Below are 18440 nucleotides of genomic sequence, written 5' to 3'. Positions count from 1 at the left end.
TTTCCTATAACGGTCAGCTCCAGCTAGTGGTGGTGTTCCTGATTGTGGTATTTCAACCCCCATGTATAGAGGTAACTTTTATGCTGAAAACTTTAGGTTCTTTATCACTTGGTAGTATATTTTGTTGCTGGATAACAGGGGTGAATGCTGAGCAACTCTGTATGTGTATACAGTTGTCCTTAAAAGTTTGCATACCCTGGCAGAAATTGTCAAGTTTTGGCATTAATATTGAAAATATGACTAATCATGCCAAAAAACTGTCTTTTATTTAACCACTTGCTGCCCGCCATATAGCAGAATGAAGTCGGCAAAGTGGTTTCAATAGCCTGACTGGACGTCATATGACGTCCTCAGGATATTGAGCCGCTGCGCGCCCCCGGGGGCGCGCATCGCGGCGATCGTTGTTGCGGGGTGTCAGTCTGACACCCCACAACACCGATCTAGGTAAAGAGTCTCTGACGGAGACTCTTTACCACGTGATCAGCCGTGTCCAATCACGGCTGATCACGATGTAAATAGGAAGAGCCGGTGATTGGCTTTTCCTCACTCACGTCTGACAGACGCGAGTAGAGGAGAGCCGATTGGCTGCTCTCCTGACAGGGGGGGGTCTGTGCTGATTGTTTATCAGCACAGCCCCCCTCGGATCCTACCCAGGACCACCAGGGAAGCCGCCCAGGACCACCAGGGAAGCCGCCCAGGACCACCAGGGAAACCAGCCACACTGGACCACCAGGTATGCCCCCTAGACCCCCAGGGAAATACTGATCTGTGCAAAGGCAGCTGCCAATCAATGCCCAGGCAGCTGCCAATCAGTGCCCACTCCCATGCCTACCACTGCCAGTGCCACCAGGATGCCCATCAGTGCCTATCAGTGCCCATCAGTGCCAACGTATCAGTGCCTATCAGTGCCCATCAGTGCCACGTATCAGTGCCCATCAGTGCCGCCTATCAGTGCCCAGCAGTGCCACCCATAAGCCATCTGTGCAGCCTTTCAGTGCCCATAGGTGTTGCCTAACAGTGCCCATCAGTGCCCACAAGTGCCACCCATAAGTGCCCATCAGTGCCGCCTATCAATGCCCATCAGTGCTGCATATCAGTGCCACCCATCAGTGCCGCCTACCAGTGCCCATCAGTGCCGCATATCAGTGCCCATCGTCAGTGCCCGTCAGTGCCTGCTCATTGGTGCCACCTCACCGCTGCCGCCTTATCAGTGCCCGTCAGTGCCACCTTATCAGTGCCCATCAGTGAAGGAGAAAACTTACTTATTTACAAAATTTTTAAACAAAAACAAAATCAAAACTTTTATTTTTTTCATTATTTTCAGTCTTTTTTTATCTGTTTCGCAAAAAATATAAACCGCAGAGGTGATCAAATACCACCAAAAGAAAGCTCTATTTGTGGGAACAAAATGATAAAAATTTAGTTTGGGTACAGTGTTGGATGACCACGCAATTGTCATTCAAACTGCGACAGCACTGAAAGCTGAAAATTGGTCTGGGCAGGAAGCTGTCTAAGTGCCCTGTATTGAAGTGGTTAAGGATAGCAACCACGTGAAGCCATTTATGGTATAGTATGAGTGTGATAGGGAAGTCTTCTACTCTATCCCACCTCTGCCCTCTCTCTGACCCCCATCACCCCCTATCTCTCTCACCACCCTCTCTCTCTTACCCCTCTCTCTTTTTCTCACCCCCTCTCTCTCTGTCCCTCCTTCTCCTCCCTCACCCCCTCCCTCTCCCCTCTCTCTCTCTCTCCCCTCCATCTCCCTCCTACCCCCATTTCCTCTCCTCCTTCTTTGACCCACTTTCTCTTACCCTCTCTCACCCCTTTCTCTCAGTCCTCCCTCGCCCCCTTTCTCTCTTACTCCTCTCTCTCAGCAGCCTCACTCCCCCCCATTCTCTTTCTTACTCCTCTCTTTCTCAGCCCCTCTATCCTCCCTCTCCCTCTATTCTCTAACCTTGTCCTGTTTCTCTCACCCCCCTCTTTCTTTCACCCCCTCTATTTCACCCCCCTCTCTCTCTCACACCCCCTTACTCCCCCCCCTCTCTCTCACCCCCTCTCTCACACCCCCCTCTCTCTCTCACACCGCCCTCTCTCACACCCCCCTCTCTCTCTTTCTCTCACACCCCCCTCTCTCTTACCCTTCTCTCTCTCACCCCGTCTCTCTATCTATCACCCTCTCTCTATATATCTCCCCCTCTTTCTCCTCGCCCTCTTTCTCTTCCCCCCTCTCTCTCATCCCCTCTTTCTCTCTCTCACCCCCCTCTCTCTGTGTCTCACCCCCCTCTCTCTCTCTCTCACCCCCTCTCTCTCTCACCCCTCTCTCTCACCCCCTCTCTCTCTCCCCTCTCTCTCACCCCCTCTCTCTCACCCCCTCTCTTTCTCTCTCTCTCTCTCTCTCTCACCCCTCTCTCACCCCTCTCTCTCTCACCCCTCTGTCTCTTACCCCTCTCACCCCCCCCTCTCTCTCACCCTCTCTCTCACCCCTCTCTCTCTCTCTCACCCCTCTCTCTCTCTCACCCCCCTCTCTCTCTCACCCTTTCTCTCTCACCCCTCTCTCACCTCTCTCACTCTCATCCCTCTCTCTCTCTCATCTCTCTCTCTCTCACCCCCCTCTCTCTCTCTCACCCCTCTCTCTCTCTCACCCCCCTCTCTCTCTTTCTCACCCTCTCTCTCCCACCCCTCTCTCTCTCTCACCCTTCTCTCTCTCACCCCTCTCTCTATCTCTCTCTCACTCTCACCCCCTCTCTCTCTCTCTCTCTCCCACCTCTCTCATCCCTCTCTCTATCTTTCTCTCACTCTCACCCCCTCCCTCTCTCTCACCCCTCTCTCTCCCACCCCTCTCTCTATCTCTCACTCTCACCCCTCTCTCTCTCTCTCACCCCTCTCTTTCTCACCCCTCTCTCTATCTCTCTCTCACTCTCACCCCCCTCTCTCTCTCTCACCTCTCTCACCCCTCTCTCTATCTCTCTCTCACTCTCACCCCCTCTCTCACCCCTCTCTCTCTCACCCCTCTCTATCTCTCACTTTCACCCCTCTCTCTCTCACCACTCTCTCTATCTCTCACTCTCACCCCTCTCTCTCTCTCTCCCCCTCTCTCTCTCACCCCTCTCTCCCTCTCTCTCACCCCCTCTCTTTCTCACCCCCTCTCTCTCACCCCCCTCTCTCTCTCACCCTCTCTTTCTCACCCCTCTCTCACCCCTCTCTCTCTCATCCCTCTCTCTCTCATCCCTCTCTCTATCTTTCTCTATCTCTCTCTCTCTCTCACCCCCCTCTCTCTCTCACCCCTCTCTATCTCTCTCTCACCCCTCTCTCTCTCACCCCTCTCTCTCTCTCTCTCTCTCACCCCTCTCTTTCTCACCCCTCTCTCTCCCACCCCCCTCTCTCTCTCTCTCACCCCTCTCTCTATCTCTCTCTCACTCTCACCCCCCTCTCTCTTTCTCTCTCTCTTTCACCTCTCTCACCCCTCTCTCTATCTTTCTCTCACGCTCACCCCTCTCTCTCTCTCACCCCTCTCTCTCTCACCCCTCTCTCTATCTCTCTCTCACTCTCACCCCCCTCTCTCTCTCTCTCTCACCCCCCTCTCTCTCTCACCCCTCTCTCTCTTACTCCTCTCTCCTCCCTCAACCCCCTCTCTCTCTCAGCCCCCTCTCTCCTCCCTCACCCCCTCTCCCTCTCACCACCATTCTCTCACCTCTCCTCTCCCTCTGACCCCCTCTCTCTTACCCCCCTTTTGAACTTAGTGTTTGCCCCGGGTGAAGAATGTCTAGCTTCGCCACTTACTTTTTGTAATCATTTTGCACTTCTTTTCAGGCAAATATGAAATATTGCATCCTAAAATGTACTCCAGCAGGTGGAGCTCTGGTTTCCTTATTTACATGGTTAGCTTTATCAGTGTTCAGCCCCCTATTAACTAACTTTGGAGGTCACCATTAGGCCTAAAGAGGCCAAAGAGGCCCGGGACTTGGGTACATACCTAATCTGGATCTACTTTAAGGACAACTCTATTAGGAAAAACTGACAAAAAAGGCTCTTTTACTGATAGGGCGTGCAGTTCACTAATCCTTCTTGCTGAAGTAATTGCTAACAGAAAAATGGTCTTCAAAGTTAAATTCTTTAGGGATATGGCCTGTAAAGGCTCAAATGGTTCTTTTGCCAGAGCTTGCAGAACCACCGAGAGATCCCAATTTGGGAAATGCCTCACCGGGACCGGTCTAGACCTGGAAAGTGCTTTGAAAAATCTCATGATCAGAGTTTCTGAAGATAAGGATCTCTCCAGATAAACTCCCAAGGCGGCCACCTGCACCTTAAGAGTGCTGACCGCCAGATTCTTGTCTGTACCTTTTTGCAAAAACTCCAGCACTGAAACTAGGTCTTTAACCTCCCTATGTTCAGAATGACAGAAAGAAACATAGACTTTCCATACTTTGGCGTAAATATCCCTGGTTACCTTTTTCCTACTGGAAAGTAACGTAGTAGTTAAACGTTCTGAAAAGCCTTTGCTTCTCATTAACTGCTCCTCAGATACCAGGCAGTGAGCTTTAACCTGCCTACAACTGGATGATGCACTGGCCCCTGAATCAACAGATCCTGACTGAGCGGAAGATGCCAACATGGTTTGATTGCCAACTGAAGAATCGTGGAAAACCAAGCTCTCTTTGGCTAATATGGAGTAATCAAAATTATTGATACTCTCTCTCTCTCAGAATTTTTCTCAACACTAGAGGGATTAATCTGAATGGAGGAAAAGCATACCCTAGGTGAAAATCCCATGGATGTGCCAGAGCATCTATCCCCTGAAAGCAATTGTCTCTCTGAAGGGAGAAAAAATTCGGGAGCTGCGTGTTTTGTTTTGAAGCAAACAGGTCTACCTGTGGAAGGCCCCAAGCACTGGTGATTAATGCAAACACCTTCCTGTTCAGACTCCACTCTGATTCCTGAACTTTCTGTCGGCTCAGATAATCCGCTACTTCGTTTAATGTGCCTTTTAGATGGACTGCGGATAGAGATATTAAGTGGTTCTCCGCCCACTCCAGAATCTCTACTGACAGTAAGTGAAGAGCCCTGCTTCTTGTGCCTCCCTGTTTGTTCAGGTAGGCTATGGTAGTGGCATTGTCCGACAAAATTCTGGACATGGCAACCTATGAGGTTTTGAGAGAAGAAAGCTAATGCTAGGGCAACCGCTTTCAGCTCTCTCCAATTTGAGGATTTTTGGGCCTCTAACTGGTACCATGTTCCCTGCGCTAAGGCCTGACCCATGTGGGCCCCCCATCCCTGCAAACTGTTGTGACCACTTTTCAGGTCGGAAAAGACCAAAGAAAACCTCTTTGCAGCACCACCTGACTTTTCCACCACCAAAGTGAACGTTTGACTCTGGTGGGGATCTTTATTTTTGTATCCAAACTCTCTGTCCTGTGGTTCCATGTCCTTAGAAGGAACCTCTGGAGAGCCCTGAAATGCAGCCTTGCCCATTGGATGGCTGGCATGGAAGAGGTTAATGTCCCAGAGCCGACATAACCTTTCGGACTGAAATCAGTTGATTTGTTTGTAGTGCCGTTATTACCCTTTGAACCTTGATCTTTTTCTCTTCTGGGAGAAAAATCTTTTGCTCCACCGAATCTATCAAGTAACCCAGAAACAGTACTTGCTGAGCTGGGATGAAATTTGATTTTTGAACATTCACTATCCACCCTAGTGACTCCAAATGACTGGGGGCTTTGTTCAAATCCTCCTGCAACTTTTCCCTGGATGGGGCAAAAAAGAGGAGGTCGTCCAGATATGGAATTACCACAATCCCCTGGAGTCGAAGAGGGGCGAGAGCTTCTGCCATTATCTTCGTAAAAATACGAGGAGCTGACGACAGGCTGAAGGGAAGAGCCCTGAACTGAAGATGTATAATCTCTTTGCCCATATTCACCGCAAACCTCAGGAACTTCTGGGACTGAGGTGCTACAGGAATATGAAGATAAGCATCTCTCAGATCGATTGATGCCATAAAACAATCTTTTGTCAGAATGTTCCTGACTGTGAAAATTGAGTCCATACAAAACTTTTTGTATAGGACTGACTTGTTCAGGGGTTTTAGGTTAAGGATAAGACGGAAGTTTCTGGATGGTTTTCTTATCAGAAAGATGTGTGAATAGAAACCCTGACCCCGTTCTTCTGGGGATACTGGTATCACTACCCTCGGGTGCCTCAGATCCTTTAAAAGGTTCTTCATGGCCAGAGCCTTTGTTAGATCCCTTGGTAGGTTTGTTACAAAGAATTTTTCTGGCGGGCGATCCGAAAACTCTATCTTGTAACCTTGGGACAGCATGTCCAAAATATATAGACTTTTTGTCATGCTGGCCCAAAGGGGAAGGAAACTTTAAAGCCTTCCCCCCACTGGTACGCACAAGTCACTGCGTTTTACCAGAGGCTGCAGGAGGATGGAAAAGGACATTTCCTTTTCCTTTACCCTTCTGCGATGCCCAATTTTTTCTTCTCTCCTGGGGTTTGGTTTGTTCTTGAGATCATTGGGAACGAAAAAACTTTAAATGGCTGTTTTTTCTTTTTGATGGGAAAAGACTTCTTTTTATCAGCTGTTCTATCTAGAACCGCATCTAAGTCAGGTCCAAAAAGCAAGTCACTCAGGAACGGTATCCCACACAGCTTGTTTTTGGATGCCGCGTCCCCCGGCCAAGTTTTCAACCACAGAGCCCTTCTGGCCGAGTTGGCTAAGGCAGCAGATCTAGCTGTCATTTTAATTGATTCCGCTGATGCATCAGATATAAATGCGACAGCGGCAGACAGAGTCGAGAATGAATCCAAAATTTCTTGTTTTGGTGAGTTTGCTGAGATATGGGCCTTAAGTTGATCTAACCAGAACTCCATATTCCTGGATACCACCGTAGTTGCCATAGCAGGTTTAAGATTTCCCATGATGGATTGCCAAGCCCTTTTTAGTAGCTGGTCCATCCTTTTATCCATGGGATCTCTCAACACCCCATGTCCTCGAGTGCCAAATCTGTTGACATTGAGACTTGGGAAAACGCGGCATCTAGTTTGGGGCTTTTGTTCCAAACCGCCGCTGGATCTTCATCAAAAGGAAAACGCCTTTTTAAGGCTTTGGGAAAAAAAGTCTTTCTCTCTGGCTCTGTCCACTCTTTCTTAATAGCTTCAGAAATAACAGAGTGTACTGGGAAATTGCGATTTTTGTGTTCGCTAAGCCCTGCATACATTTTATCATGCAGAGATAACTCCTTTCTTTCCTCCTCCAGACCCAGTGTGGTATAGATTGCTTTTAACAGGCCATCTACCTGTTCTAAAGACAATTTAAATTTTGAAGGTAAATTTTCTCCTTCCTCCCCCTCATCAGAATCCTCAGATTGAGAGGGGGAATGTCCCTCTGGGGTAGGAGATGCCTCAGTCTCCACCACCGGGAATATAAATGAGCCTTGGGAGGACTGTGAGGTAGTAGGCTGACTCAGGGATGGGTTTGCTAGCGAAGAGCGAAATGATTGGATAGTCGCATCAATTTCTTTTTTAACTGATGCAATCAAGTCGCTGCAAGCGGAAGAAGCTTCTTCTTTAACTAGCAAATCAATACCAGGCTTGACATAACGTCTTCTTCCATCCTTCAGGTAGCTTGGATTTACATGAAGGGCATTTCCTTTTTGCCACTGGATCAGAGCTCTTGGCCTGCCATGAGACAAAAAGAAGAAACCATCCAGGTGAGACAACCTGTCCTTTTCCCAAGGATGCTCACCACAGGTGCACAGTAAGAACTAAACTGCCTTATGTGCCCAGACAGGCCCCTGCCACCGGGGGGGGAGAGATAGAGAAAGAGAGACCCCACAGTACAAGGAGGACAGTATACAACTGCCCCTTACCTGGGCCTTGCTGGTGCCTGTGCCTGTCCCACTCGCTGCCGCCATCGATTCCATCGAGGAGGGCTTGCTGTGTTGTGTGGCTAAAACGCTGGTTCCGGACTCCAATAGCGCCAGTGCGCCGGACCGGAACCACTAAATAAGCACCAGCCCCATTCCTCCCCTTTTCCTCTGCGATTTCCGGCGGAAATGACGCCGTACGCCTGTTCCGTGGGCGCCGCCCCCTTTCCAGATGCCTCACTTCCAGCGGATGGAGCCCCACTGCCATCCCCAATGAAAAACACAGGAAACCTGAGCTCCCAGGACAGCACCTGAGAGCCCTGACTTCCCCACGAAGTGTTCCCTCCGGAGGAAACACAAAAACTGACAATGTGTGGAAAGGAGCCTCCTTTTAAAGTTTGGTGGAAGAGGTGTTTCCTGTTTGCAAGGGGAGGAGTCACTCTCTCAAGTGCTGTCCTGAAAGACGATAAGGGAAAATATGTTTGTTAGAACTTCTATTACTAAGGTCACTATAAGGCATGCAGATAGTTCTGGAATGTTACAAGTCATACAGTAACTACAACTGAAATATGATCGCTCCCATTGGCCCCTGGCAAGGTATGAGTACACAATATTTTACATACCAATTCCTTAACGCTTTCAATGCTGAACACATTTTACCAAAGTTTACAATAAATGATATATATATTTTTTAAAGCAGGTAGTTGCAATTATTTTTATGTCATACGATACTTAGGTGCCTGCTTTTTAAAACCTATATTTTCCGTTAAAAAAACATAAATATATATATATATATATATATATATATATATATATATATATATATATGCAAATTCATTTGAGTGCCCCCAAAAAGCCAACATTTTTTTTTTTTTTTTGCAAAATAAGTAATAATTTCCCTGGAGATGATTCCATGATTCCTTTCACTCCAGAACGTAAAAGTATGTGTTGCATGATACGCGTTTATGTACGCACATGTTTGTATGTGCATGCAGGCAGGGGTCCGTTATTACGTTATTATTTAAAATATATATATATATATATATATATATATATATATATATATATATATATATATATATATAAATTTTTTTTTTTTTTTTTTTAATAAAGCGATATTAAATCCAAAGCCACAAATGTAATATACTTCAGTTTACCAATCATTAGATGTGGTGGCTGCATTTGTTTCTTTTTTTAGGCTTTTTCTCCCCTCTGTTTTCACCTGGTGGTCCGGCCAGTAACACACCTCCTGTATTGGAGTGCCCCCCACTCTAGATGAGGATACACAGGGGGCACCTTTAGACAGCAGCATTCTGTGGGGAAGGTAGTGTTAGATGGACTAACAGATTTAAATACACTAACAAATTGAAGCCAAACAAGCTAATACTGTAAAACAGTTACAGCAAACCAATTGTTTTCTTTTGGGATAAAGGTTTTGCATAAATACATAAAAGCTGATCATTTTAAGAACCCCTGTCAGTGTGAAGTGGTTTGTCTCATCCCTGTAACTGATCCATTTGCAAGAAAGCTTGTTCTTTTGAAAACAGACTTACTGGCCAGATCACCAGGTGGAAATAGAAGAAAGAAAGCCTGAAAAAGAAAATGAATGCAGCCATCACTCCTAATGATTGGTAAGCTTCAATATAATAAATATTTGCTTTTGGGTTCAATACCGCTTTAACTTTTAGACTTCTTTATTGTAAGGGGGCTGAACCCCGACACTACCTGCCTGGAGTATGCATGTTCTCCCTGTGCCTGCGTGGGTTTCCTCCGGGTACTCCAAAGACATGCTGGTAGGTTAATTGGATCCTCTCTAAATTGTCCCTAGTATGTATGAATGTGAGTTAGGGACCTTAGATTGTCAGCTCCTTGAGGGTAGGGACTGATGTGAATGTACAATGTATATGTAAAGCGCTGCGTAAATTGACGGCGCTATATAAGTAACTGAAATAAATTAAATAAATAAAACAAATAAGCAATTATAATAAAAAGACCCCTGATAACAGATCCAAATAAAGATATAAAAATGTAAAAAATAAAAAAAAGGGAATTTAAAAGCATATATACTAGCCTATATAAAATCTCCATAAGACAGCGTCATCTGGTGATGATTCATCAAGAAGCACCTTAACACCCAACAGACAGATGACATCTAGTGATAAGAAAATGGAATCCCGTAAATGAAACAACGTAAGCAAAGATACTTGTTCTAATTCGCCTATATTGCCATCTTGTGGCAGTTATCCAGTGCTTTTTTTTTTTTTTTTACCATTATCACTAGATAATTTTACCATTAGTGATAATGGTAAAAAATTCCACACTATAGGTAGATATGAGAAAATAAAACCATACGACATAAACAAAGGAGGTAAGTACAGGAAACCAGATAGGGTATAACCTAGTAATAATCGCATAAAAAAAAAAAAATCACATAAAAAATCACCAACAGGGAAGAAGCATGTAAGAGCAAAGAGGAGGGGAATAAAAAAGTAGTAAAAAAGTAATATAAAAAAAGTAAAAAATTAAAAATTAATAATTCGAAATAAAACAGTTGAGGTCGAATTCAACGTTATGACCCAAAGCAGTCAAAGTCTGTATTTCATGTATCCATTTTGACTCAAGCTGGCTAATTTTAATAACTTTATTGTCTCCTCTCCAATGAGGTTTATATTTTTCAATGCCACAAACCAAAAGGGATGAGGGGTCTTTATTGTGAAATTCTGCATAATGTCTTGACAGGCTGTGTTTAACAAACCCCTTTTTAATATTCTGGACATGCTCCCTCGATCTCCTCCAAAGTTCCCTTTTTGTTCTACCAATATACTGGATCTGGCACGGGCATTCTAATAAATAAACCAACCCCTCAGTCCGACATGATATCTATTGGATACTCTTTTGACGTCACTGTAGAGGTAAAGCTTAACTTCTTTTTCTTACTTTCTTTAGTGTGACGGCAAGTGTAACATTTTTTACAGGGATAGTAACCTTTCCCTTCAAAAAAGGAAAAGTGTTTCTTGGTAGGTGGATCAAGCACATTTCTTGCTAGGCAGTCTCTGAGGGTTGGAGCTCTCCGGTAGGTAAACCTGGGCTTCTCGGGAAGGATAGCACCGAGATGGCGGTCTGCCTTAATAATGTCCCAATATTTTCTAACAATTCTTTCGACTTGTTTGTGTTGGGTATTGAAGTCAATAACAAGAGATAAAGTATTATTATTTTCTGTATTTCTAATTGCGTCTTGTATTAACTTCTCTCTGTCCACCGCTGCCACATCTCTTATTCTTTCATCAATGACTTCCGGACAGTAACCTTTTTGCACAAATTTCTCTCCAACTAATTTCGCTTGCTTCATAAACATTTCTTTTGTTGTACAGTTTCGTCTCAATTGAATAAATTGGCCCTTTGGTATGTTGTCTAACCATGGTGTATAATGACAGCTATCTAAAGGCAAGTAACTATTTCTGTCCACAGATTTAAAAAAGGTCTGGGTAGTAAATTTTCCTTCTTCTTTCTTAATTATTAAATCCAAGAAATGGATTTCTTCATTGCTTATCTCCCAGGTAAGTTTTATATTTTAATCATTATCGTTTAGGCCAAATAGGAAGTCCAAAAGACTTTCTCTGTCTCCACCCCAAACAACAATGATATCATCAATATAACGTTTGAATAAAATAAGCTGAGGTGTAAATTTTTTGTATAAAGCCTCTTCTTCCCATTCTGACATGTATAAATTAGCTACGCTTGGCGCATATTTTGCACCCATAGCAATGCCAAAGATTTATTTTGGATTGTTTGAGGTATAGTTTAGACTCCAACTATTTCTGGTATGAGAATTCCTTCTTTAAACAGATATGCGACATTGCTATGGGCGCAAAATATGCGCCAAGCGTAGCTAATTTATACATGTCAGATGGGAAGAAGAGGCTTTATACGAAAATTTCCACCTCAGCTTATTTTATTCAAACGTTATACTGATGATATCATTGTTGTTTGGGGTGGAGACAGAGAAAGTCTTTTGGACTTCCTATTTGGCCTAAACGATAATGATAAAAATATAAAACTTACCTGGGAGATAAGCAATGAAGAAATCCATTTCTTGGATTTAGTAATTAAGAAAGAAGAAGGAAAATTTACTACCCAGACCTTTTTTAAATCTGTGGACAGAAATAGTTACTTGCCTTTAGATAGCTGTCATTATACACCATGGTTAGACAACATACCAAAGGGCCAACTGACGACACCAGGCTTGCTAATCTGCTACTCGTGCAGTTTTCTTCTCACGAACCGACAGTCTGCTAGTCTTGATTCGCTTTTTGCCTGTTTAGAAGTTCCCCTAAGGTACTTATACATTTTAAATAAAAATATTAAAATGTTAGCAGGCTTCACTATGCTTCTTTATTTTTTATTATCCCCAATCTATTTGAAGCTGCTGCTGATTGTTTAGTCTTCATATGGTGTTCAAATTATATATATTTTTATATTTTTTTTATATACCTCACACTGAACATCCCAGTAAATGGTTGTGCCGGGGGGATGGCGTGTCAGCACAAGTCTAATCATTTGAGGAGAGCAGACTGTGTTCCTAGCACAGCCAGAAAACTGACCACTCAGTGTGGTCAGTTTTTAATAGGAGAGCAGAGGGAGTGGCAGGAACAGCAGGGATTTCACATAAAGGAAGCAATGCAAAGAGAACTGGAGACTTTCTCATACAAGTACATGGTACAGCAGGTACATTTCAGGGATAAGAAATGTTGGCTTTACATAAGTCCATAAGATTATAGTTTCTGAGCAGACTGTGGACCAGTCAGCGACATCCTCTCCCTCTGGTGGATGAGACATTTTCTGCTGTAGAATAAAGCATCCTTAAAGTGGAGTTCCAATAAAAAAAAAAAAAAAAAAAAAATTAAAAGTCAGCAGCTACAAATACTGCAGCTGCTGACTTTTGATAAGCGGGCACTTACCTGTCCCAGGGTCCAGCGATGCGGGGTATGAAGCCCCGCCCATCTCCCCCTCCTCTCTGTGGAGCTGGCATTGTCACTGTGGGCACCCAGCTGTGGCTTCACAGCCGGGCACGCACTGCGTGACCTGTGACGTGACCTGTGACATGTCCCAGATAATTGCCGAGAGGGAGGGGGGGAGGGGTGAACTTCCTTCTGGCGCTGCAGTGCCCTGGGAGGAAGTGGGAGTTGGAACCCTCTTAAAAGAGGGTTTCTGACCCCCCCCCTAAAAAAATAACATGCCAAATATGGCATGTCAGGGGGTCAGCATTTTTGGGTGGAACTCCGCTTTAAAGCAACACATCACATGCCAGGTGCCTTCAATGTCCTCCTGTGCAAATACTCCACAAAACAGTCTGTTCAGCACCCCAAAGTGGGTGATGGCTGTGTGTAGTACAAAGTCCATGAGTTCTGGTTCCAGGGCCCTCAATCGTTCCTGTGCAAAGGGGAACTCCCAGAAAACATGTTGACTGCTCACGCAAATACCACCAGTAACAATGTCACATATGCATTTATTTTCTGCCAACATGTGGAACTTAATTAATTTTTTTTCTTTGTCTTCATTTTTTTCTAGCCTCACCAAAAAAAGTTCTGAAAAACCTAAATATTCACTTTTAGCATGGATTGTCTGCCTGCTAGTTACAAAAGGTAAGTCCATAATGTTGGAGCAATTCCTGTGTCAATTCAGATTGATTTGCTTATGGGTGAGAGTGTATAATGGCCTTTTTTCAATTTTGAATGCGTTAATTCACTCATGTCTGTGTGTTGAGGAGCATTACATTAACCACTTCCTGACCGCCCCATAGATATACTGCTACAGGGTGGCCGTTCTGTGCAGAATCATATATATACTGTGTTGTGTGTGTGTGTGTGTATGTATATATATATATATATATATATATATATATATATATATACACATACATACATACATACATACATACATACATACATATATAGTACAGGTTTCGGTACTCGTGCAAATGCACCGATACCTGAAACTGATACTTTCAGGCTCGGCTCTTTGAGCTGTCATTGGTCTCCCCTGTTGACAGCTAAAATGTTAAAGAAGTCCGGTAATTGGAGCTGTCAAAAAAAAAAGCAGCTGCCAAAGTTTATTAACTACATTGCTTAGCCCTGAAACACTAAAGGCAGAGCTCCATTCTGACAAATGGGAAGGTATTGGATTTTGTGTTCCTGTAAAGCAGGGGATAAAATCCATCACTTCCCTTAGTAAAAACAGCACACAGTTTACACAAAAACACTGGCTAGGCACACAGTTAACCCTTTGGTCGCCCTAGAAGTTTTACATGCTTCCCAGATAGTGTCATTAGTACAGTGACAGTGCATAGTGTTAGCACTGATCACTGTATTAGTGTCACTGGTTCCCACAAAATGTCAGTTAGGTGTCTGATTGTCCACCTCAATTTCGCAGTCCCGCTATAAGTCGCTGATCACCGCAACTTATTTTTTTTAAATAAAAATTCAAGTATACATCTCATAGTTTGTAGACGCAAACCAATCAATATACGCTTATTGGGATTTTTTTTTTGTTAATTGTTTATTGCATATGTTTTACAGCAGAAAGTAATAAATATTGTTTTTTTTCGCAAAATTGTCAGTTTTTTTTTGTTTATAGCACAAAAAATAAAAACACGCAGAAAACACCAAAAGAAAGCTCTATTTGTGGGGGAAAAAGGACATCAATTTTATTTGGGTACAACGTCGCACGACCGCGCAATTGTCAGTTAACCACTTAAAGACCAGTAGTGCTGCGGCAGGTTGGTTCTCCTGGGTGAAATTGCTGTCATTGTACGTCGGCTGCTTTAAGACTTTGAGGAGGCGGTCACATGCGCCCGAAGCACAACGCTGGAGCCAATGTGTGTGACAGGCGGCCGTGATGTCAGCCTGCCGCCCGTGATCACTCCTGAGAGAGACAGAATGGAGATCTGTCAATGTAAATAGACAGATCTCCATTCTGTCAGGGAAGGAGGGGCAGATCTACTTTTCCTAGTAATTAGGAACAGCGATCTCTCTCCTCTCCAGTCAGTCCCACCCCCACCACAGTTAGAAACACCTTCCTAGGGAACACATTTAACCCCTTGATCGCCCCCTAGTGTTAACCCCTTCCCTGCTAGTGACATTTACACAGTAATCAGTGGCTATTTTTAACTCTGATCACTGTATAAGTGTCAATAATCCCAAAAATGTGTTAAAAGTGTCCGATCTGTCCGCCACAATGTCGCAGTCCCACTAAAAAATCGCAGATCACCGCCATTACAAGTAAAAAAAAAAAAAAAAAATAATGCCATCCCCAATCTATCCCCTATTTTGTAGACGATATAACTTTTTCGCAAACCAATCAATATACGCTTTTTGCCATTTTTTTAACCAAAAATATTCAGAGGAATAGATATTGGCCTAAACTGATGAAAAAATGTTTTTGCTAATGAAAAGAGGGAACGTTATGCAGAATCCCTCTGCTTGGTGTCAGGCATATAGGTCCTGAGGAAGCAAAAGCGAAACATCAACCTGCCATATTTAAGCAGCAGCAGGGAGTAATACATATACTATGTGTGGCTTATTCTATTGGAAGCCAACACTATCACTAACTGTTTTTAATGTTATATTGTCATTTTTTTTTATATCTATGTTTAATAAATTATTAATTATTTTTCTAATAATATTTTGTATTCCTTTTCTGGTACCTATAAAATCCGCTCCAACGTTCCCCTTTTTTCATTAGCAATTTCATATGGATGTGGTACCCCCTTGGCCCTTTCTTTATCGAAAAAAATGTTTTTTTTTTTTTTTTTTAATGTTTATATATATATATATATATATATATATATATATATATATATATTATTTATATATTATAGTCTGAGTCTCTGCAGTGTGTGTATCACCTCCAGCTACAGATGGCGGCGCGGTTAGACGCAGCGGCTACTCCAGGTCCAAAAGACTGAGCTTTTATGTCTTATGTCTAATGTTGTCTCTTTGTCTTCAAATAGTCTTACCTTATCACAAAGTCATCTGGAAACTACTTTAAAACATAACTATGATTGCCAAAGTCTTTTGGATATCGGCCGTATACACAAACATCAACTTTCACCGGCGGCTATCAAGAAGCTACGAGATCTCTGTTTACTGAAACTTGACCCCGAGACCGCAGTTTCGCCTACTGAAGCTTCCCGCACAAGGTAGCGACGCAAGCGGTGTGAGAGGAGACGGAAACGCGGTAAGCATGGAGGTATACGAGCTAAGCTAAGGGCTAAACCCACAAGGCCGGCTCTTCCAACACTTATGCTCTCTAATGTTCGCTCGCTGGAAAATAAACTGGACTTAATTCAACTCAGTCGGTCTACACAGCATGAGACAAGAGATTGTTGTTTATCTTCACTGAAACATGGCTAAATAACAACATCCTGGATTCCTCAATTCAGCTACACGGGCTAACCTGCTACCGAGCAGATAGAGATTCATCACTGTCGGGTAAGACTCGTGGAGGTGGTCTGTGTGTGTATATCAACAAAGAATGGTGTAACAATGCTGTGTTGGTAACAAAACACTGCTCATCGTTGGTAGAGTTTATGTTTGTGAAGTGTCGACCATTTTATCTGCCGAGGGAGTTCACAGCCATTGTTATTGTCGCGGTTTACATTCCCCCGTGTGTAAACGCTAAGGACGCACTTCACGAACTCTACAGCTCTATCAGCGAACATCAAACAAACACCCCTGATGGCTTTTTCATTATTGCTGGTGACTTCAACCATGCAAACTTAAAGACAGTTTTGCCGAAGTTCTACCAACATGTGAATTTTGCAACAAGGGGAAACAACATACTGGATTTTGTTTATACAACCGAGAAAAATGCATACAAGGCTGAACCCCGCCAACACCTTGGGTATTCAGATCACATCTCTGTTATGCTAATTCCAGCATACAAACTGTTGCTTACACTTGCAAAACCGGTTCAAAAAGAAATCACAGTATGGCCAGACAATGCTACCCCAGTACTGCAGGACTGCTTTCAGCACACAGATTGGAACATGTTTAAAGAGGCAGCCACTTACAACAATCATATAGACTTACAAGAGTACACTGAAACAGTGACTGCTTACATCAAAAAGTGCATAGATGATGTGACAGTCACCAAGATTATTACCACACATGCCAACCAGAAGCCATGGATGACAGCGGAGGTTTGTGGGTTGTTAAAGACCAGAGATGAGGTATTCAGATTAGGAGATAAAACAGCTCTCAAAACATCAAGAGCCAATCTGTCTCATGGCATCAAGAAGGCAAAACAACAATATGCTAAAAAAATTAATAAACACTTTAGCGACAGCAAAGACACACGGGCCCTGTGGCAAGCCATCCAGACCATCACTAAGTACAAGCCCCTGCCACAGGCCAATGATAATGATACTTCTCTCCCGGATGCACTCAACAACTTTTATGCACGGTTTGAGATGCAGAACCAAAACACCTTCACAAAAACTACTCATATCCCGAAACGACCAGGCGCTCTGCTTTTCTTCAGCCGACGAAAGGAAGACCCTGTTCATGATCAACCGACGGAAGGCTACTGGCCCTGATGACATACCTGGACGTGTGCTGAGAGACTGTGCTGTACAGCTGACAGATGTCCTTACAGATATCTTTAACATTTCGCTGAGCCAGGCAGTTGTCCCTACGTGTCTTAAATCCACCATCATAATTCCAGTACCAAAGAAGACACCTGTGTCCTGTTTGTGTCCTGTTTGAATGACTATCATCCCATAGCACTAACTCCAATAATGATGAAGTGCTTTGAGGGGTTAGTCATGCATCACATTAAGTCCCCATATCAGTTTGCATACCGTAAAAACCATTCCACGGATGATGCAGTATCTTCTACTCTTCACTTGCCCTTACTCACTTAGAACAGAAAGACTCTTATGTTAGAATGCTATTCATTGACTTTAGCTCAGCATTTAATACAATGATTCCTCAAAAACTTATTACTAAACTGAACTCACTGGGCCTCAACCTGCCCCTCTGTAATTGGATCCTGGACTTTTTAACTGGAAGACCTCAGTCAGATCGTGTTGGCTGCAGCACGTCAAGCACTACCACACTGAGTACGGGTGCCCCATAGGGATGTGTGCTGACCCATGACTGTACTGCCAAGTTCAGCTCCAACCATATCATCAACTGTGGTAGGTCTCATCAGCAACAATGATGAAACGCTCTACAGAGAGTAGGGATGAGCTTCGAGTTCGAGTCGAACTCATGTTCGAGTCGAACATTGGCTGTTCGCCGAACAGCGAACAATTTGGGGTGTTCGCGGCAAATTTGAATGCCGCGGAACACCCTTTAAAAGTCTATGGGAGAAATCAAAAGTGCTAATTTTAAAGGCTTATATGCAAGTTATTGTCATAAAAAGTGTTTGGGGACCTGGTTCCTGCCCCAGGGGACATGGATCAATGTAAAAAAAAGTTTTAAAAATGGCCGTTTTTTCAGGAGCAGTGATTTTAATAATGCTTAAAGTCAAACAATAAAAGTGTAATATCCCTTTAAATTTCGTACCTGGGGG

At 43.7% G+C, this 18440-nt stretch overlaps 1 protein-coding gene across 1 annotated transcript in view; it reads left to right on the top strand.

Annotated features, from left to right (window-relative positions):
* The window catches only part of LOC141117497 (uncharacterized), a 94170-nt gene that overhangs the window by 51162 nt on the left and 24568 nt on the right, over positions 1-18440 (top strand). Inside the window, exon 3 of the mRNA XM_073610389.1 lies at positions 13434-13507. Coding sequence (XP_073466490.1) covers positions 13434-13507 — 74 coding nt within the window. The remainder of the gene's footprint in view (positions 1-13433; positions 13508-18440) is intronic.

The sequence above is a fragment of the Aquarana catesbeiana genome, linkage group LG13 (genome assembly GCF_042186555.1).
Source record: "Aquarana catesbeiana isolate 2022-GZ linkage group LG13, ASM4218655v1, whole genome shotgun sequence".
Classification (NCBI taxonomy): Eukaryota; Metazoa; Chordata; class Amphibia; order Anura; family Ranidae; genus Aquarana; species Aquarana catesbeiana.
This window is presented reverse-complemented; position numbering and strand designations above follow the sequence as displayed.